We start from the raw sequence: 22,931 nt of genomic DNA, 5'->3' as shown, positions 1-22,931 counted from the left end.
CTAAACAACAGTTTTAAGATTTTTTTTGTGACAAACATGCACCATTCTTGGCCAAGCGGCTTTCCTTCAAGATAACCTACTCATGGGAAGATCTGCTGTGCACGCGAAGGAGCTCAGAAGAAGGACATGAGAAGGGACATATTGATGAAATAGTGTATAGGCCTGGCGGCTATTGTCGACGGAAGTCTTAATCTACTTACCGAAGCCACAGTGTTCTGCAAGGGACCAGAGTCTAATCACCAAAAGAGCCCCCCATGGCATGGCTGAGTAACAGGGGTCTTTCAGGTTTGGATGATGCTGAGAGGAACAAACAGAAGGAGGGGCATGCATCGGGTGCATTTTGCCATTCTGTGTCTGTGTTACCTCTGTATTAGAGGGCAAATGCATTTGTATATTGTTTCATGCACCAGACAAGGCAACTAATGTTGATGCGCCGCTTCTGATGGACGTTCAGGCTAAAATTGGTTAGAACATATTTACACCCATTTTAGTGCTAACATTTGGGTCTGAATCTACAACTATTTAGGGCCATGCACAAAACGGAGCTGGCCGGCCGCAGGTCAAGAAGCCATTCTTCTAATACAGGGGCGACCCTGTAGTTAGGGGAGCGCTACACTACTGCCATCAGAGGGCTGCCAACCAACATACCCACCAACTACACACCAACTTCTCATGAATAAATCTTGGTTATGTTAATTTTCCATTAATGTGGCACACTTTCACACGGTTGTCTCCCTGAAAAGACAACATGAACAAGGCCAACATCCAGAAGGGAAACTAGGTGAGATAAAGCCACGTTTATAAGTGTCTGCTGGAGTAGCGACTGTGGAGAGGGACACAACGGTGGACTTCCACAGACCAGTTGCAATAGAGACTGGTCTACTCAGCACTACAGTGATGCAGGTGGTCTGAGTACAAATAACACATGTAGCCAATCGAAGACTGCGAGCAGATCGAGGCGCAAAAGTCAGGAGTTAGTGTGTCCAGTGCTTTAGGAACAACAGTGAGCGCATTGAATTGCACTCTTGGACAGTGGAAATCAATCCTGAGCATGAAGAGTCACAGAGATATGCTGTCCCACCACTAAGTCCTGCAAAAGAACTATGTGTGAGTGGAACTCCGTGGAAGCACACTAAGTTTTTATTTAACTCCATGGAATTCTGCTGAGTACAAATCTGAAAGTACACTGTTACAGACATAGGGCATCATTTTGAGTTTGGTAGAGCAGGAGACGCACTGTAAATCTGTGGGACTCCACCTCTCCAAACTCATAGTACTTCTGCCTCAATCAAAGTCGGGAGAAAAATGGCCAGCATTCTGGTAGGAAAGCCTCTGGTGGCTCAGCCAATGGAAACCTTTGACACGCAACCTTCCTTCCACAAGAGTGCAGGCCAATCTACCTAAGAAGTCATGTCCTGTTCAGGGCGTGCATAAGACTGGAATTCGAACATACATTTTCTAATTTGGGACTATGAGGAAAAGCTGGAAGTCACAAACACCAATACAAATAAAATAATCCAACCATGGTTCCATTTATTTATCCATCTTCTGCAACCTATGCCCACATTAGGAATTTTTTGCAGAAAACTGAAAAATATGCTTGGCAGGACCAAATGATCCTAGTACCTGGTTGGCGTACTGTTTTGCCTAGAGTGCATCTAATGCACGGTGGACAATGAGATCCATGCCCTGTGGCAGGGATCTGAGAATATGGTGGGTTGTCTTTAGCCAGTAGAGCAGAGGCCAGAACTTACCCCTGAGCTGGTGTAATTCCTGCCAAGATCAAATCAAACCCCATAATTCTTAAAGCATTTGATACATTTGGACTGAAATCCATTTATCCCTTCACACGCCGTCCTGGGCCATTCTTTACAAGCCTTCCCTTGTAGAGGTTCAAGGTAATCATTTTCCGATCCTTGTAAATCCAGAAGTGACATCACAGGCCCTTAAGCTCAGACTCTATTTCAAGAAGTGACATTGCATGACCTTGAACCCTGTTGTTTTTTATAAATAGACTTACTTCAAAGCTCCTGCATGTTCATAAGCTGTCACTAATTGCAGGCACAGAGAACATACCTCTAAATCTAGAAAATCATCTTAACCAATTGGTTAAATCACACAGGTGAGCTTCTCTTTAAATTCTATCTTTACTTAAAGCAAATTGACCGGATCTTTGACCATCTACACTAGACGTCTTTCACATCCAATATATGGGCATCCCCAAGGTGAGGTACAAAAACTGCACTGGATAAAACACAAGTCAACTTTTTCATATTTTAATTTGAAAATGTGCGAGGAAACCTCCTTAGAAAAAGTCTTATGAAAGGAGAGCAAATGAGGATAGGATCCGCAGTAATTCCGGGAAGTGGTGTAAGCATCATGAAAGCAAATGCGCAACATACACATTCAGAACTTAAAGGTATTGGCCAGCTAGGGAGGATTCTTCATGATGGGCAATGTGAGGCACATGTCAAGGGCATGCAGGCAATTAGCAGTTCAGTAGATAAAGTGGCGATATTGATCTGCCATTGTTTACTTGCTTGCTTGCTGTTTCCCGCCACTGTGATGTGCTGGGAGTGGAGTCGTCAAAAAAGGCCACACATTCAATAGAAACGAAGGATCAATGGCCTGTGGAACTTCCTGCATGGCAGACTGAAGAAGCTTCTTGAAAACAGGATGTGGTTATTTCTGTATGCAATAAAAAGATACAGTATCTTTGGCATGAAGTAAAAAGAGTGCACATCTGCTGTCTCCTGAGTTTGCGTTTTCGTCTGCCGCTTGCTTGATCACATGAGCTGATAAAGGTAATAGGATTTTTTTGTGCCTTTCTGCCTCGGTTTCTGGGAGGACTGTAACAAATTGGATTGCAGTGTCTCCATACTTTCTTAGGCGTGTGTGGATCTGAAGAAAAAAATAGAGCGACAATGCATAGAAAACTGACATGAACAGGAGCACGTCATTGTTGGATTTTTGTGTAAACTCAATTGGATGGATATGTTGTGGGATAGAGGTCACTACTTGAGATGATCGTCTTTGTGGGAGGCATGTGATGCTATGGGTTTAAAAGGCATAGTATTGCTGCCAACCACTTCAAGAACAAAACTGATGGGGGTCTTTCCAGGACCCCCTATTGTAAGCAGTGGCCATATATTGCTTTGATCATTTTGATATGAATGCTAAAAGCGTGTCGATTTCCAGTGAATATCAATAATTTATGGCACAACACTTTGTACTTTTCTTTGACAAAATCATTAACCACTGGATTTCAACATAAGAATGATTGCATGTTGACCTAATTAACAATCAGTTCCTGAGAAAGTAGGCTTTCTAGTTACATTCTAAAGGGAGAGGACGATTATTTTAGGATTTTGAAATGAATGGTTAAATGAACATATGGAGATGAAGACCTTCTTAGAACAGATTTTGTTATTTTTCAGACGCCACCCCGTAGTTACTTAATACTTTCTTTTTCTGAGCTAATAAGGCAATCAACATTTCTCCTGCATTATGGTGCCATGTGTTTAAAATGAAGAAAAGATTGTGAAGCCAACTTCAAGGTAGCTTGTGTTTGGAAGTGGATGCCTTAAGCAATATTTCAAAGCAGACAATAATTGTAGACATCACTCCCTTCTACAATTAAATTATGGTTCAAATCTCTTTATTAGTTTTCAGAACAAAGAAAACATAACGTTACCATTAGCTAGGGGTGGTGGAGTGAGCTAAAGAATGATTATGGATTAAACCTAGATCAGTTGACTGGGGGTGAGTGTTTGATTTGCTCAAGCACTTCGTCCATCATCCCCATTGGTATCGCTTTGTTTGCCCTAAGTTGGCAGGGTATGCCCAGACGTGGGTCCCTTGCTCACTTTGCCTCTGGATTCAAGATAGCCTGGCTGATGAGGGTTATGAACCTGAAACCGGTCCCAGGAGGCTTGTTTCCGGTCCAGGGAAGTCATGGCTTGGCAGTTCGGGCTGGACTGTTGACATGAGGCACAGAGTCAGACTGATTTGCATATGGCCATGTCTGAACTGGGGTGGTGGAGTGAGCTAAACAATGATGATGGATTAAACCAAGATTAGTTGACTGGGGGTGAATGTTTGATTTGCTCAAGCACTCCGTCCATCATCCCCTTCGGTATCGCTTTACTCACCTTGCATGACATAAATATGAGAAAACATAACAGTTCCCCAATCTCCACCCATCCCCCATTGAACCACAGTGCTAAACAATATTATGAGTAATGTGGTCTTGCGTGTCGTGCTGTGTCATCAATTAGTACTCATTTGGCATGAATCAACAGTATTGTCTGTCAGGTGTTGGGCAATCCTAAAATTGTAAAGGCAGGAAATTGAGAAAGCTGAGTGCTAAGCTGGGTGTCTACGTCATCTAGTACTTGAGTCCAAACAACAGCAAAAGGGTATTAAGTATACGGGAAGAATTGGCGCTCAGACAGTATTAGCGTACATATAAATTGAAAAAACAGCAGTAACTGGTGCAAGCAGGGAGGGGAGACCCCAACAACCCCTCAATTTAAATGTGAGAATTCACATCTATGAATTAAGAAACAAAATCCCGCGCACACAGATTAAGTATCAACAAGTAGAGTGCTACTATATGTAATTCACAAAGACAAAAATCCAACGTCGATTCTTTGAATTTTGATGTGTCACTCCTTTTATTAGATGGTCACACCAATGGAAATTGACAGCCAGCCGACACGTGTTTCGTTATAGGTCTATACAATCACGGACACTATAACTCTTCAGGGCTCAATGGCTGTATCTTTATCTTTTAGGGCCCATGTCCGGTGATAATTCCAACCCGGCAGGGTAACCTATTAGTTTAGACGATGACGAAATATTGATTCCGTAAGTGTCAAATCACCATGTAAATAGAAGACGCCAATATTCAGCACATTTGTGCCATCCAAAAAAAGTTCAATGATCCAAAACGTGGATTTCGAGAAATTTGTCCCAATACACCACATGGGTACGTGTGGTGTCCAAATTCTGGGTAGAATCACCCTCGTTGAAACTGGCTTCCCCGACCCGGAAGTCCTTGAGTCCAGTAAGTGGTGATTTTCGGGATAGCCTGTAGGGTTTCAGGGGAACCACAGCCGTGCCAGCACTCAGGTCTGTGCGTCGTGTTACCCTGATGTAAGTGGACTGGCGTGAGGTACCAGTATGTGGCTATTTTGGTAGCTGTTTCTATTAGGGCCATGTTGGGGGCCGTATGCGGAGCACAATAGAATATTTTCTCACATTCCTTCTGGGTCAATGAGCAGCCAAGCTCTGATTTCTAACTCCACTGGCCAGCCGATTGAACCTGCAGGGTTAACTGATGCAAAAGGCCACAGAGTTCACTGATGAGGTGTCTGTCTGATGTCTTAGAAACCAGCCATCATCAAGAGAACGTTTTGCCTTAGGACGAACCATGAGGTGAATCAATCAGTGCTGGATCTGAAGGTAATGTAGTCACTCACCTTCAGATATTGCATAGTCGGAGCAGAGTCTTTCAAAGGACAGAGGCCCTCCTCATCAAACAAGTGTGTTAAGGACCGACACACAGCTCATTGGTAGTTTTGGAATGCTGTTGGATTTAGCCTTGGGGTGCAATCCACCTTGCCTACTATCAGTGTAACAGGGAAGGGAAAGAAGTCAGGCACATTCGCTCACTCACCGGATACCTAACGTCTGGAGAGATTTTAGTAATGGGGGATGATTAGAGGCTCCTCAGCAGGGCGTTCCTATGTAAAAAAGGGTCTCTCCATAGGTAGATTAAAAAAATCTTGGGCAGGACTGACTTTTTGAGGTCAGCCACTTGGCTAAGCCAGGAGAGGCGGTATGGCTTCCATCTGGTTAGATCTGTTTTAATCTGTTGGTGTAAAGTCTTATAGTTGATTGATGCAGTTGCATTAGCCATGGGGGCCAGTTGTGCACCCAGATAGGGAATGTAGGTAGTCACCCATTGTATCAGATAACTGCGGGACAGAGCCATCTGCAAGGCCGGCATGAGAGGGAGATTGAGGGCCTGTGATTTGTGCACATTCACTTGGAATCCTTCCGCCTGTCCGAAGGTCTCCAGTTCATTCAAAAAGGCCTGGAGTGAAGTTGATGGCTCCTCTAGGACCATCAGTGCATCATCAGCGTAAAGACTGTGTTATGCTGCTTGCCACCAATAGGGATTCCCTTATGCCAGGATTGTCTTGAACCCGCTGAGCCAAGGGTTCCATATAGAGTGCAACAAGCAGGGCCAAAACGGGGCACCCCTGGCGAGTGCCTCTACTAATAGCGAACGTGGCTGATGTCTACTTGTTCACCTGAACAGTTAAGACCGGATGGTTGTAGTTACTGAGAACAGAAGAACAGAATCTCTTGCCCAGTCGGAAGTGTTTAAGTGTGGCTTTCAGGTAAGGCCAATGGACCCGATCAAATGCTTTCTTGGTGTCTATAGCCAAGAGCATTCACTCTCTGTGCTGGGCCTTGTCAATTAGGTGTAGAATAATTTTGGTGTTATCACTACTTTGGCGATGGGGCACAAAACTCCCCTGATCTGGGAAAATAGGGTTTGGTAGAAGGGTGTCTAAGCGGGCAGCCAAAATGGCAGTAAATAACTTGATATCTACATTAAAAAGAGATATCGACCTATAAGAAGAGCATTGACGTTTATCTTTGCTGGTTTTGGTATATCAACAATGAATGCCTCTTAGATGGAGAGTGGGATTGAGTCTGGCCCTTGATGGAGTTAAACAGTCAGGTTATGAGGGGAGCAAGAGTCGTGCAGAAAGTTTTGTAAAAGAGCGCAGGGAATCCATCAGGACCCTGCAATTTAAGAAGCTTCTACCGGGTGATGCTAGAGATAACCTCCTCAACCCAAATTGGGTAATCTACCTCAGTTGGCTGTGCCAGCGTTAGTTTCGGGCTGTGGGCACCCTGAAGTTAAAGACCTGGATTCTCCTCAGGTAGGCCCTGCCCATGTAGAACACCCTATAGAAGTCTCAAAATGCAGAGGCGATATGGGCATCTCCGGTACGTTCAGAGCCATCTGCTCCTAGTATAGATTGAACTCCGGTGGATTGTCTTGTCAGTGCTCTCATAGTCTATTGGCCGGGAGGCACCCACACCTGTTCCTCCAACATAAATGGATTGTGGAGTTAGAGAAGAGCGTATTCCGCACTGTTGAGATCAATGTTCGCAAGTTGTTTACAAGCGGCCTCCAGTTGCCCAGATCTGTCCAGATCATTGTTAAAAAACTGATTTAGGTCTTCCCCAGAAGCACCAGGCAATCTTGTAGGGTCTTCAGCTACTGTGCAGCGTAATGTTCCTGTCCTTCATTAGTAGTGGATTTAGTCTCCAGTGTGAAAGTGTGATTGCCCAGGGTCATTGAGTGGGCTAGTAATCTACTCTAATTTCTGCCTGTTTTGGGCCTACCTTGTCTCAGAAGAAACTAGACAGCAGAATCGCTACTCCCGCGGTGTAAGAGGGATTGGAGTAGAAGAATTGATGTAGAAAGGCCTGTGAGCGCAATCTGACAGTCGCAGGGAATTAGATGCATTTCTTGGTGAAGTTAGATTTTTGCACCAGAGCGCTCCAGATAGGATATTATGGTCCAGAGCTTAACAGGATTTTTGAGACCCATCACATTAAGGGTAAGAACAAGTAGGGTATAATGCATTTTAATGGTTTAGGAAGTTATCTATGGGCTCACTTTCGGATTGAGTATAAGTTATCATTTATGTCCTGTTGTGCGAAATTTGGGAAATTACGAGAAGGATATGCTAAGGTGATAAAGTGATATCATCATCTGTAGGTTCCCCCATAACCAAACCGAAGAGAAAAAGAAACAGAATTAACAACCAGTGAAACATTGTCCAATAGAGTCAGTGATCCAGTTGGAAGAAGATGTTGGGGAGTGTGCAGTGGCCCAGGAGCTGCCATCCCCCCGCCTGTCCAATCCATCTGCCTTAAATGGTAAAGAAGAAATATCTCGGCCAGGTTCATGTCGCATCTGTGCCAACAGAGTCCCTGGAGAACGTCTCAATTATCATCTGCTGTTCTTTGGCCATAGTCGCCGGGTCAGGGCAAAGTCCTACGGATAAGGCCCTGGGACCCCTCCATCGTTGGCATCTGCCGGCACCCCACTCATGCTGGAATGTCATCAATGCCAAGCAACCGACAAGCATCTTCAAGGGATCGGAGCTTATGAAGTTTGCTGTCCAGGTGGAAGACAAGCCGAACAGGGTGTTCCCACGAGTATGAGCTTGTAGGTCAAGCTGCTGGTCCTGAAGTTGAGTGGCTTCCTGCTGCAGCTGCCCAATCTCCTCATTGCGACTTGTTTCATGGTGTCCCAACGAGGATACCCTATCTCCCAGGCTGTCAAGGTCCTTGCAGACTTTCTTAAGTTCGTTTGAGAGATCTTTCTTGAGGGTCTGAAAATCCTTACGGTGTGAAGCAAAAGAGCCTCCTAAAAGGCATCCACCTCCTCGCTGTCCTCTGCACCCAAGGATGGTGGAGGATTACTGGTCTAAGAACCCGCAGACTTAGTAAGCATGTCAGTTAGCATGTAATCTTTCTTCCCCCACCCGTGGCCATAGTTCATAGTGTTGAGGTAGTGCCTGCCAAAGAGAGGAGGAATAGGACCACCAGCAGTCCCTGTCCCAAAGGGCCGCCACCAAGAAGGGGGCTTAGTATGTCCTGTGGGGGGTCCAGCAGTGAAACCGCTATGTTCTCCAGTCACCAGCTCGTGAGGTCCTCAGGTACCATGGCTGCTAGGAATCACCACTGCCTACGCACAGCTAGTTGCCACGTAGTGACGCCAGGACCTCACACGTTCGGGGACACCGAAGATCGGGAGCAGTCTCTATGGCGTTCTGTGCCGCCACTGTGTGGGGATTTGAACATTTCGTGCCACAAAAGTGAGATGCGGCCAGTGCCATGGAGGTGTCTCCGGGGCCAGGGAGGTGTCTCAAATGTGGCCGGGAGGGGTAGAGTCCAAGCTAGTTACGGTGGTTAGGGCCCGATTGCCCCATTCCGGTCTGTCTATGAGTGCATTGCTGCGTGCAGGAAAGGGGCTGCGCCTTTGATGACTCTTAGGCCTGTCCTTCGGTGCCCCAGGAGCTAGACGTTCTCAGACAGTGAATGCAGTGAGTCCAGATCCCTGCAACAGAATCCACAAGACTTCTAACCAGGTAGGGCGCAGGCCTCGCAGGTGCCGCTCGCGCACGCCACAAAGCAGGAGAGGCTCATGGATTGGGCTCGCCCTGCTGCAGTCCAAATCACCCAGACCCTCCCTGCAGCACAACTTCCCAAGGGGGGACCCACCAGGAGATTGGTTGCAGGTTAACATAGCAGCAGCAGCCCTCCCGATCTTAGGGCTGAAGCCCAAATGTAAGCGCCCTCCGCTATCAGTCCCAGGGGAAAGGCCAGTGTTGGCTTAGGTGAGGCCATCACTGGTTTCAGTCCCGCAGGCCCTCCATGCTGGGGGGTCTCCCCAGCTTTAGCATTAGGGCCCAGGTCATAGGGACCACAGTGTTTCAGTGGTGGGCCGAAACACTTCCGGCCCCCAGGAGTATGAGGCAGCAGTCTACTCCCCCCACGCAGGTAAGGAAGGCCTCGAGTGCTTAGAGGGCCCACTGGGAGAATCGGATCAATCAGGCACCCTCAGCATTGATCGCCTCCAGGGCCATCAGTGCAGTAAGGTCGCATATCTGTGAGGTTCGACTATGGCAGTGTCGCTTGTGAGCGAAGCAGTGTCAGCAGTAGCTATTTGCGGCAGGGTCCAGGCCACAGCACCACCATTTTGCAGCATGCCGCACTCCTCAACTCATGTGTACCGGGCCTGGAAGTAACATCACAGGTAAGCTCACCTCTGCACTGGCCCTCCTGGTGCTCCACGGCTTCCCCAGGCCGGAGCTCACCGATCAGGGTGTCTAAGGCCATGCAAGCGGCGCTGATTAGCGGTGAGGATGGAGAGACCTCGAAACACATCTCACCCATCCGTCATCTTGGCCACGCCCCCTACAATTAAATTAGAAAGTGCTAATTCCTTTTTAAGGCAGCACATGCTCTTAGCGGGGTGAGTTAGAGATCATGTTTACTGCTATTTATATTATGGCGTTTATAACTGGCTGCACACTACATTTGACTACCACAGGTCCCTTTCCATGGTATTCAGATCATTGGCATAACAAAAGTTGTAGGGGCACCCCCTGCAAGGTACGTGGAGGCGCCTCCTCCAGACTCAATCAGGAGCTCTCCAGCCAAAGTATCATGCTGATGGGGCCCCCTGGAGCTTGGGGCACCCTTGCACCACGGGGGGCTTGTGTTACGCCACTGATTCAGATTGAGAACTGGGGGCAAGGAGATTGGACAGTCAAGCAAACAGGCGCTGACACATTGAACTGGTGTTGTTTACTCTTTAGTGGCTATGATAACGTTCAGAATGGGCTTTGATGCAACTACTGTGTGGTATGATGGAAAATGGCGAAGCATTTGTAACAGGTATAGTCAACTGCATTCTTTTCAACATTGTTGAATGTCAGTCGAAACTTTTCATCGGGTTCAGAGACCTTTCAAATACATCTTTAATGCTTTGCGTCTCACTGCAAGCAATCTGGTGAGGGGCAACCCCGAAATAACCATCTACACATGTTAAAGAATGTTCTTCCCTTACTTCAAACAACTACTGGATATGCCTAACACATCTAGGCCACAGCAGTGGATATGACGCAAAGTGACCATGTCACACCCAACCTGAAGAACTACAGCCACATGCCATTAGACCCTGTAACACTCTGCAATCAGCTTGCATAATGAATTCTTTATAAAAGTGACTTGTAAATGTGGCTCTGCAAAACATACCACAAATGCAACAGTATTAAAGTCAATCTGTATTTGTGTAACAAAATGGGTAGTAATGCAAAGCCCACATAGAATACATCCTGAGGACGTTCTTTCCAGGCTTTGAAACAACCTGGATATATTTCTTGAAATACATTTGATTTACTATATATTCAGTAAAGACCCGAAATCTACCTTATTCCAACAAGTGTTCAGTGGGTTAAGACCACCATTTTGCTCCCCATATGTAAAGAGACAGGGCCCAATACTCAACGAGCCATCAATTTAACACTTAATCTGTTTTTCAAAAATATTTTCACTCTTAATAGGTTTTAATTTGGCTTTTTGGAGAACATATTTGGTACCACCCTACTCACTGAAATGCTATAGCATCCATAAATAAATAAATAAATACAAAGAGAGAATTAGGTTGGTCTTCTGTTAACCAGACTTTGGCTCTCTATGTAAAATAATGGACGAGTTGTTCAGGTGTGAGTATAGAATGTCATTGGAAAATAATATCATGGCATCAAGGAGAATTAATATTTCTTTAAAGAGAGCAAAGGGAATGCTCCCTGATTCTAGATGACTCTGGTGTCCCTTGACATGTAAAGTGGAGGCTAACCTCATCATCAAATTGATGCAGACTGAGAGTGTCTTTGTCTGAGAAATATGTCAGTGCTATTTACAGCCCTGATTAGATAGCGTGCTTTGTGCATATAGCTTACCACTGACCAAAGTGACTGAGTTTTAAAACAGCTCAGTTCCTCTATTTCCTATTCCAAACAAGTGACCACTGTAGCAAGTGTAATGATATTACAACGGGTCAAAACTGCTTCTATAGACAGAACAATGCTACATTAAAATGAGAGGGCTGTCATGCCATTAATCATGCAAGGATGTCCCTGTTAGTATAGTAATGATGACCTTGTCAATAGTGCAGTAATAATATCCTATGTGAGTAGCTTGGGATTGTCGACCTAAACATAGGTACAGGGATGATCAGCTCACCATTCAAATGGGAATTATAACTCACTTAATGGAGGAGTGATAACTCCTGCAATATCACAAGAATTATATCTCTGTTTTCTAAAGTTGCGCTGAACCTCAATAACTCTCTCATAGGCCCTTCCATTGCAAAGAGATAATAATGTATTTCAGGGGTCTTGTGGCAAGGAATTATGCAAACAAATGAATATTTTTACATATCCACTAAAATAACCCTGAGCCCTGGGTGTTTAACTCGGATAGAAATCCCATCAAGTTTAATTAAAAAAAACCGTAGGTAGATACTGTTTTAATTAGAAACACTGGCCTTACACTAGTAGCTATTGCGAGTGTTCAATTTGTAAAAGAATGAGTGCCGGTGCCTGACTCTCTACCTAGAAGCCTGCAGCTGGCGCTAATGCATGTCATTGTTCCAATACTAAGGCTGCGTAGTCTGGAATCTACCACGGGTCTCTTTACTCGGCTTCCAGACACCCCTTGTCTTTTTATCTCACTCTTGCAGGTTCCTGCTTCGTCCTTTGTAATGGTGTCCAATCTTTCTTTTTCTCCTTCTTTCCCCTTTGTTGGGTTTTCTCTCTCTTGCAATAATAAATGTCAGATGAGTGAAAATAAGGGCTAGTCCCTAAAAAAGCGTGTTGGTGGCCCGCACCAGCAAGCACCAATTCAAATTAAGCTCTGACTATGGCACAAAGTAACAGGGTTTGTGTCAAGAAAATGTGTGAAGTATTTAAGCAGAAACAAACAAAAAAATCAATGTCAACGAACCAATCACTAAACTTTCCACACAAATATACTAAAAACAAAATACTTGATGATTAAAACAAGACCAATATTACAGCTATTTGGCAAAGGGATCAGGAAAAATTGATCTGTTGTAAACAATATAAAAAAACCTACAGGAATAATGTAGAGGGCCTGAAAAAGTAAATGTAAATTTTTATGTATGTCAAAGATGACCAGTTTCTTACCAAAATAGAAAACTAGATTAGTTTGCTATAAATCAATCCTAAAAAGCTGTATTCTAAAGGTCTTTGAAAGTGGCGTAATCTCCTTACCTCTATGCGGAGCTCCCTAAGTCCTTTTCTGGGTAAACCTATTAAAATAAAAAATCCCCCAGCCCCATTCCGCTGGAAAACCAGTCCAAGCTGATTCTAAACCCAGATCTCATCCTCTACCAAGCGGAGACTGTCTGGCTGGGAGTTTCAAAGCCAAAACTGGTGTAAGATGACTTTTTGCCTTAAGCATTCTACTCTGGGACTTCCTATTAGCCCTTTGTGGTGTCCCTCCACTGCCCCTGTCCACTCCCCTTTTCTCACATTCCAAGATAATTGACCAGTGATTAACCTTCCCATCCTTTCCCACTTACTCTGAAAGGCCCATTTTTTCTGTGCTGGGCCTCTTCACACCTATTCAACAGAGCTGAATGAAGATGATTAATTCCATTAAGGTGGGTAAGCCAAACAAAACCAGTCAATTACTGCCCAGGTTTCAGGGAAATATGAACAATTTTGGCAAAATCCGTTTTCACCATATTTACTAAAATATATGTTCACTATTGAATTCGATTTTTAAGAAATACTAAAGGGGTGCATGCATACTTTTTCTTGCTGCTCACTAAGCCATATTATGAAAAAATTGACATTTAGTCCCAACTTAGCTGTTACTATAGAAAAAAGCTATTGTAGCCCATGCAGTGAAGCATCCTTTAGTATCCTGTTACTGCAGACATAGCAATCCAAATATTAGGCAAGTCCTATTTTTGCACATTATGCACCCAGGCTTTGCATGCTCCAATGCAGTACTTATTGGTGATTTGGCTAATGTCAAAACGAATATTTAAACACAGCAAGTAATTACCTTGACATGTATTTGTTACAGTTTTGTTGATAGCATTCCCGTCTCGGCAGGTCTTGGGCTCAATTTCCTCGGACCTGATTTCCTCGGACCTGATTTCTCGCCTCGGTGCCTATTCTAATCATGGGTCCCACTCTGCAACTCTGGGCAATAGCTTGCTTAATCTCCACAACGGCCCCAAAAGCGCTGGGAGGCCTGGCTGCACCTGGGAGGTGCCCAGGAGTGGACATTTCCCAGGGAAGCCAGGAAGGGTTCCTAAGCGGTATACGGACAGCGCCGGGACAACTCCGGTGGAGGTAGCTGTGCGCTTTACAAATTCCGACATTTACATTTATTTACATTAAGAGTGCTGCAATGTCAGACCTGAAGGCATGCAATTGTAGTAGGGGTGGGTGAAATCGTGATTCTTGCGAAATTCCATGAAAATGTTGAGAAATCATGCTTTTGTATCAAACTGATTTGCTGGTATCTCTCTTCACTTTCTTTTAACCAATCCCCACACCTTGCTTAAAAAAGTCTCACTAAATAATGGTAAAACTGGTTTGAGTAGAAAATATTCTAGGCAAGAACTTTTGTGTGTGAACAATTCTCTTGCTGCCATTTGCTGAATTTTAATGCAGGATACTTGAAATCGCATAACTCAAAATGCAAGAATTTTTCATATTTTGCCATGGTGAGGTTTCACCTTAGCCTAACTGATAGTCACCCATGTGGGTGGTGCAAATCCAAATTGACACCAACAGACGACATCTAACTTTTATTCCTTTGGCTTAATTTCCACACTGATTTGTAGTGTCCACAATTAAATGTTAGATATTCCAGTTGGGGCTAGGCAATTCATTTACTAAATTCAGCGCCAGCGGTCAGAGCACATGCACAGGAAGGCTGTTTAATTATCCACCAGTGCTCAAAGTCAAAACCTGAAAGTAAATTTAGTCCGTATGATAAAACATTTCTGAGGAGATCACGCAGAAGGGAGCGTTTGCCTAAGGTCTGCTTCTAAACACTTTCCATGAACAGCGAGAATTTAAGGTACTGGGAGGTTATCAAAAGTGTTCTAGGGGACATAAAGTGCCTGAGGTTACAGGAGGACTAAAAGTGAAAACTCCTGGACCCAAAGCCAACGTTTTTGTCTGACCTTTTCCAAGCTGCACAAATCACACTGCCGGGATTAAGGATGATGATGATGATTTTCCCTCGTACGTTGCTTGTCCTTCCAAGTTTTCATCACTACGTGGTTCCTTTTCTGCACCCTCCACTCAGATTGGAAGCTCCAAACCATGCCAATAATTCTGCACTTTATTTCCTCAATGCAGACATGGCCAACTTTCCAGCTACAAACAAGACTAAGACAGATAAATCATATGTTCTCATGTCTGACCTTAAGACAGTTTTTATTCCTCCAGAGGACAGAGGAGACACGGTTTTGGCTGTATCTGAACTCTATGAAAAGGGAAAAGTAACATTTTATTCAAGGTTCTGTCACAAACCATTTACAAGGCTAACTCTGGAGATGTTAAGTCCTTGGCTGAGGATCTTTCTCTTGCTGTGTGTCCAGGAGACTCTGCTTTACACACTTACACTTCAGTGGAGTAGTTTGAAGTATTGTAGTTTATGGGACCTCAACACTACAGTTCAAACTTCTCTGTGCGTGTACCTCACCACAGGCAGTGCTATGAAATATGCTTTTGAATTTTTTATACATCATCGATTACTGCATTGTAACAAAATGTAACATTTATATTTCACCAATTCATTTAGTTTTTTTTTTTTTTTTTTAAAAAAGCACCCTTCAGAGTGAGCAGGAAAGCCAACCACTTAAAGAATTAAAATCAGACAAATTATTCATGGCTTTCGAACAAAAAGTTTGGAAAGTAGGAAAGTACTCTCCTCTTTTGTCCGACAAAAGAAAGCAAATCAATCGTCTGGATTATTTCTCAGATAAATTACCACTTCTTGAAATCGAGTTTTGAAAAAGTGACAAAAAATGATGCATGCAACAAAGCCCCTATTAGCTCAAACAGTCTATTTTGCAGTTCTACAGCTCCTCTACATAGGAGAAATGTGAGTTGTAAAATTTTCCATTTTAATCCAATATGTCAAAAACATTACCAGACGTGCTCCTCTTAATAGTTACTGAAGACAGCGCCTGTAGTAACCCTCCTAGCAGACACTACACTTGATAGGGTTGGCCCGGCTGCCTAAGGGGGACGCTTGATTCACTAGCAGGTTGCTGGCCACCTTCTTCACAGAGTAGAGTGCCTCTTCTGGTAAAGTTTTTACATTTTTTGACAACTGTGCTTGTTTTGACTTCTGATTGTGTATATATTATACTGCTATATATATAGCAGAATATGATAGGGCTATTTTTTGGTTACATTTGTATATGTACTTTGATACAAGAGTTATGTTTTTTAGAAAGTTTGCATGCATCTGCTGGGCACAAATTCTGCATTATTCCCAAAGTGTTTTATGTTGGTTCTTCAAACGGAATGGTTGTCGCATCTATACAATGGAATGTGCTGTAAATACTTTTTTCTATGCACTGTGAGGTCCTTGCACACAGACTAAATACTGACATCGATTTCATGAATTCAATACAAAATATAAGCTGTAATTTCCACCTGAAAAAAAGCAATAAGGAGTGATGCAAAAATAGAGAAAAGCTCTTATGTGTACAATAATTGTAAATTCAAGAGACATTTATGCACATCTATATTCGTCTATGTGTCTGGTGGTTGATGTGCTTAGTTAGTAATTATGTTTATGTGCGTGTCCAATTTGGGATGGTAGGCTAATTTCCATGGTAACGATGCAGCAAGATGAACTTCGTATGTGCGGATATGCATGAAGAAGAGTCTTCAGTCAAATCTGGTGTGAAAGTATGTGTTTGTGAAATCTGGAAGACGAATGAGCAAAAAAATCCATAGGGAAAAGAGTATCGTTTTTATTCACAGTGCAATTTCATTGTACCGAGTGGCAGTCTGTATACATTTTTCCTCATAGGACTAGCAAGTGAAAATGCATCCTGCACACAATTAATACATTTTGAAAGTGCGCAACAGCATATATTGTGTGTTATAGATGTATAATGAGATCTAGGAGTTTGAAAGACTCCTACCCTCCACTCGAAGTTGTGTTGTGTCACCAGACCCCCTTGGCAGCCATCAGGGGCTGCATTATACAAAGTGTCCTGGGGACACAACAGGCATTTGCACCCATTTTGCATGCCCCGGGGCACTTTGGTATTACAGAAGGGGCTCCATACAATTGTCTATAATACCAATAGCGCTGGCGCAAATATAGCGCCAGCTCCATTTTCAGGAGGCATTCCCTCATTTGCATGCGGGTGTGCCCCATGCAAATGAGGAAATTGCTTTGCCTTTGCACCCGAGCCATATTTCAGATGCGAGCGCACAGGCAAAGAAGCTGGCCGGAGGCACGCTAACGTGGCGCACTGTCAGTGCACCCCTGAGAGCACACCTCTGGGGGGTGGGAAGGGGTTCCTATGGACCCCCAGACATCCCCTTGCAAGCGGGTGCAGTCACTGACTGCACCCGCCTGCAAGGGGATCTCTAATCCGCCGTCAAAGTGCAGGCTGGTTGCCGCCTTCACTGAGAAAACACAGTGCAGCTTTAACTGAGCCCCTCCGTTTTTCAAAGGAATGCGCTGTCCTCGAGTTTGCTTTTATTAAGGCAACAGTGGTCCCTTACAAGTAATAATGCTTAATCAATAAATATAGACAAAGTCGTTGCTATATTTGAAAGCGACATGCCCAGCCGGACAGAGGTCTTGATATTTACTTTTCAGTCAATGTAAAACATGAATAACACACAATATACAAGACAGGGCACCAGCCTGTACCCAGTCAATCACACAAGAAATATCAGGACAGGGAACAATTAAATGGAACAAACAAAAGGGCTTAGGCAAGACCTTAACGTTCTGTAAACTTGTTAATCGCACAGTTTTGATTATAAAACAGAACAATATTGACACCTTCACACTTTTAAAGGGCAAATAAATCATTCCATGTGTGTAAGGTGCTCATAGTTGCCGACGGCGTTTCGATCCGTTTCACACATTCTATGGATCTCATCAGGACATTTAATGTATGCCTAATAGTAAAGCAGCCTCATTTGCCTAAAGGGAGGAAGGGAAGGAAAATACCAAAAGACATCCGTAAGGACAATTCGGAAAGGATGCATGTATACATAGCGAGAATTTTGTGGGCATGCCCTCTGTGGGAGGAAGGTTCGAGTGTGACAGGCTGATATCAAGTACTGAACAAAGGATACATAAACACATGCAAGAAAACGAAATTGAGGTCGGTGCATGTGCATGATGTGAAAATTACATTCGGCGCAAGGAGTGAAATAATTACATTAATAATAATACAAAAAGCAACGAGTAGGTTACAGTACGTTGAGGGTGAGGTATTCGTTCTTTCAGGCCCTTCTTCAGTCTTACACAAGCACATTGTTACCAGAATCTAATCCAAGCTGACCCCAACAGGTCACAGCAACAGCCCGCCCGGTAAGCCTCCCTTTACCCGTCCCACCCACCACCTTATCTGACACCTCACCCGCAACGTACTGTAACCTACTCGTTGTTTTTCGCAGGAAATTCCTGTGATAAGGTACACAATAAGCCTTGAACCCCTTGGCTTCCCTCTTGGTGAGCTTTAGCCTTCTCCTGTAGATATTGACTCTCTCCAATGTCATCTTCACTAGCATGGATGAACGCGTCATCTCACCTTCCCCCCCCCCTTTTTAACCTTTTAACCAGCCTCAGCACTTGCGCCGAATGTAATTATTTCACTCCTTGCGCCAAATGTAATTTACACATCATGCACATGCACCGACCTCAATTTCGTTTTCTTGCATGTATTTATGTATCCTTTGTTCAGTACTTGATATCACCCTGTCACACTCGAACCTTCCTCCCACAGAGGGCATGCCCACAAAATTCTCGCTATGTATACATGCATCCTTTCCGAATTGTCCTTACGGATGTCTTTTGGTATTTTCCTTCCCTTCCTCCCTTTAGGCAAATGAGGCTTCTTTACTATTAGGCATACATTAAATGTCCTGATGAGATCCATAGAATGTGTGAAACGGATCGAAACGCCGTCGACAACTATGAGCACCCTACACACATGGAATGATTTATTTGCCCTTTAAAAGTGTGAAGGTGTCAATATTGTTCTGTTTTATAATCAAAACTGTGCGATTAACAAGTTTACAGAACGTTAAGGTCTTGCCTAAGCCCTTTTGTTTGTTCCATTTAATTGTTCCCTGTCCTGATATTTCTTGTGTGATTGACTGGGTACAGGCTTGTGCCCTGTCTTGTATATTGTGTGTTATTCATGTTTTACATTGACTGAAAAGTAAATATCAAGACCTCTGCCCGTCTGGGCATGTCGCTTTCAAATATAGCAACGACTTTGTCTATATTTATTGATTAAGCATTAATATTTGTAAGGGACCACTGTTGCCTTAATAATATTGACTCCCAAGGTCCCTTGCCGACTTCTTTGGTTCCCTTGTTGTTTTAAAAAAGTCCTCGAGTTTGCAGCTGCCCTGGGGACAGCGCATTCATGGTAATATGGCGCGTTTTCATTGTCTGTGCTGGGCGCGTCTTTTTAAAGGTGTGCTCGGCGCAAACAATGAAAGAGCACCTGTAGTGTATCACAGCCCTCACACATCGCTGATAACAGGTTTGACTGTAAGATGCTTGTTGTGTTTTCTACTCATCATTTTATGACTTCTCTGTCCTGCTTTTTGTTGGCCCTTTCATAAGGCACTGTCTCTAGTCTTAAACTTCCCACCTACAACTCATTGTGATTCAGGTGTGTTTCTGTAATTAGTTCAATGGAGGCAAAACAAAACAAGTACCCAGAATGCATTGGGTTGATGACGTGATGTTCTAGACCAGACACAGTGTCCGTAAAGACCTGAAAGTTGCAGTTTCCGAACTATGCAGCTGTGCAAACTAGCCGAGTAGCCATGGGGGAAATGGGACCAAAGAATCTACGCTGAAAATGCTTCTTGAGTAGAAAAGAAAGTGGTCAGACAGTACTGGTGCCTGCTGTTTGCTACACAAGCATGACATGATGTTTTCTTGTTACCAGTGACGTTGTCTGATTGGTCTAAACAGACCGCAGAAAACAACGGCTCTTGGCGTAAATAATATTTGTCCATTTCTCTGCAGAATGGCGACAAGCAAGCGGTGCTCGAATGATCCTTCAGGATGAAGATCTGACAACCAAAATAGAGAACGACTGGAAACGACTGAACACCCTGGGGCATTATCAGGTAAGGAAGGGTCTCACTCATTCAGATGAAAGCATGCTTAAAGTGACCTTTGACCTTGAGCCCAAGAGAACGCCTGCACGAAGATGCACCAATTTACAGAAAAGAGCTGCTGATGAGTACTGCCAAGGGGGCAGGGTAGAAATACCATGACCCCCAGGGCTTGGGGGAGTGATTATTCATATGCATTATTGATAATTCAGTGGCGTCTGTGGTCAATAGCATCCATATTGAACCCTGCTTGATTTTTTCCTCTAAACAGAACATGTACCTTTGACTACAAGTTTATGTTATTATAACTCACTGTTCTAGAAATTATGCCTCTACACTGCATTAAATCCCTTTGATTTTTTAATTTGTTTGGCATACTATCCACCTCTCTTCTCTCCTCCAAAAAGAGCTCACACAGTACTTCGTTACTATGGCTTTTGTCAAGTGATGCCTTATGCTGAGACGAGCCCACCTTGTTAACCTTCTATAGGTAGTAGTTGCTGTGGTATTGGTGGTGGTGCCTCATCAGTAGACACATTGCCTTTTGTAGATGTGGTATGGTTTTAATACCTATAAGCTAGTCCTCCATATTTATGTATATATTTAAAACATCTCCTCATTCACTTGGGAGGGAGGGAGATCTCTAGCGCAGTAAGCATTAGGCTCCGATTTCACAGTGTAAGATAGTAGTGAGTTCCAACACGCATATTATGTACAATGTGCATATGCTGTAACCGCATTGTCCTGGATGAGTGATGGAAAACAGGAACAATCAGTGAATTATGGGCTCAGATTAAAGTGGACAGAGAGAAAAGTAATAAAAACAGAGTGGTGATCAGAGAGGAAACTTTGGTGGAAACAATGCAGTCAACTTCCAAATGGTTGGAGCAGCAAGTCTGAAGACAATAAGGCAAGACGCATGACACTCTGCATCCTGGTGTGGGAGACTTGCAGGCCTGGGCAGAGTTTGCAGAGTTCTGCTCAGCGAAACTCCACGAAGTGACGCAAAACTCAGCCACGCCACGTGAAGTTCCACAAGCGGTAGAGTTTAGCAAGTAGCACTGCTCGCACTGTTTTTTAATGCTGGGAGTTTGTCCTGCACTGACGAATCAGTGCGAACAGCTCTAGGCGCAGCGCAAGAGGGCGCAGCTTCATTCTGCTGTTTGAGTAGAAGTTCTTCTCGGGCTGCAGCATCCCCAACGCGAATGGCAGATTTCTCAACACGAGCGGCCGCGACCTAGCGCGAGCTGTGGCGACCTGCCGTGATCACCTGCATTGAGACATCTCGCCAGGATGAGGTCTAGCCAGTGATTTTTTCTCGTGAGCGCTATCAAACTCAATATTGGTGAGCTGTTTGAGAGAAAAATCTCAACTCCACTTCACTTCACTGAGTTTTGCAGAACTTTGTGATCCCCGCAGAACACGTAGTGTGCAAAACTCAGCAAACTCCACCGACAGAGCGGAATTCTTTCGCTCACCGCTAGAGACTTCCTCTCGAAGAAAGCAGGGGTTCTCAGGTGGTTCTTCCTGTCCCACCATTTCTCAGACAATGAACAGGCCAGGGACTTTCCAGTTGTGCAACGTTGAGAATGTTGATGTTGAGCTTAGCACATCCTTGGAAAATTGGAAGAGACCACGAATCTCATATCAAATAGAACTTGGAGAAATGACTATTCGAGAGATCCCACACTGCTTCCTGGATTAATAAGGCAGAGTTTATGTTCCTCCTCGAGAGTTGTTGGTGTTCAAGTGCTTCATTAACTCATGCTAATGAGTACATCATCAGTGCCTGGAGGGAAGCACGAAATTGAGTGGTTGAAGGTGTCCAGTTGACTTTGAAGCAGATACTGCAAGATGGACATAATCGCTGCTGTCTACTCTCAATGTAACCATGTCATTTACAAATAATCATCGGGTGTCTCAGTAGGGAGGATTTAATTTGGAACAGGAAGTCTTTATGTACAGTATGATTGTAAATACTTGGCACTGCAGTGCGTTTTCTAATGGGAGATGTGTTAAAAGCAAAGACCCAGTTATTTCTAGTTTAAAATTAATTCGTTCATTCATTTGGATCTACAAAGTGATGTAGTATTCTTGCCACATTGTTGGTACAACACGTTTTTACAGAAGACCCCATCTTAATGACTGCCCAAGCAAAGCTTCTCAGTTGAAAGCATGGCTGAACTAACATGCAATTATGCTCATTCTTATGACATTACAGAGGGCAACATACTGTGCTGAGGCATGAAGGTAAACACATTTCCCTGGTCTCACAGGCCTGACTTCATTTATCTTAGCCTTTTTTACCTGAGGCGATCAACCTGCCGGTTTGCTTTTAGGGACAGACACAAGGACCACTTACTTGTTTGTTTGCCAGTTTCAGAAGCCTAGTAAAATACAAGAGGGGAGTAATTGCACAGCACTGTGCAGTGGATGTTACACCGATTCCCATCACTGGTAGACTTGATTACTCATAGGTGGTACAGTAAGTGGCTTTGCTGATTTCGTCGTATAAAATGGCGAGCTGCCACATTACTCTTTTGGTGAGGAAAAACAATGTGTCCCAGACTCCTTTTATTCAATAAATGTACCACTAAATGCGTGGTTGATGAACTAGACATGAACTTGGTCCTCAAGCTAGAACAACAATAATCACTTAAAAGAGTTGTCCTTTTTTGACACCTAATTTAGTGCGTAAGTGGGTATGGTGCCTCCAGGAGGGTGGTCCATGCCAGATTTTCAGGATACACTGATAACAAAAATGTGCATACAATACTTCAAAATGTATCCCATTTGCATAGTCAGTGCTTGCCTGAAAATTGGGCAAGGGTCTGAGGTTACGTCACACGTACCTGGACTAAGAGCCCTCTCTAGAGCATGAACATCGTTTATTGATCCAGTCCGGACCAGGGACTCCAGACCTGT

The 22,931-nt window shown here is 43.9% G+C and overlaps 1 protein-coding gene across 1 annotated transcript in view; it reads left to right on the top strand.

The window, feature by feature from the left end:
* The window catches only part of PLXNA4 (plexin A4), a 1,016,639-nt gene that overhangs the window by 896,917 nt on the left and 96,791 nt on the right, over positions 1-22,931 (top strand). The window contains exon 27 of the mRNA XM_078677443.1: positions 19,915-20,018. Within this exon, the coding sequence (XP_078533569.1) occupies positions 19,915-20,018 (104 nt within the window). The remainder of the gene's footprint in view (positions 1-19,914; positions 20,019-22,931) is intronic.

The sequence above is a fragment of the Lissotriton helveticus genome, chromosome 1_1, assembly GCF_964261635.1.
Source record: "Lissotriton helveticus chromosome 1_1, aLisHel1.1, whole genome shotgun sequence".
Classification (NCBI taxonomy): Eukaryota; Metazoa; Chordata; class Amphibia; order Caudata; family Salamandridae; genus Lissotriton; species Lissotriton helveticus.
This window is presented reverse-complemented; position numbering and strand designations above follow the sequence as displayed.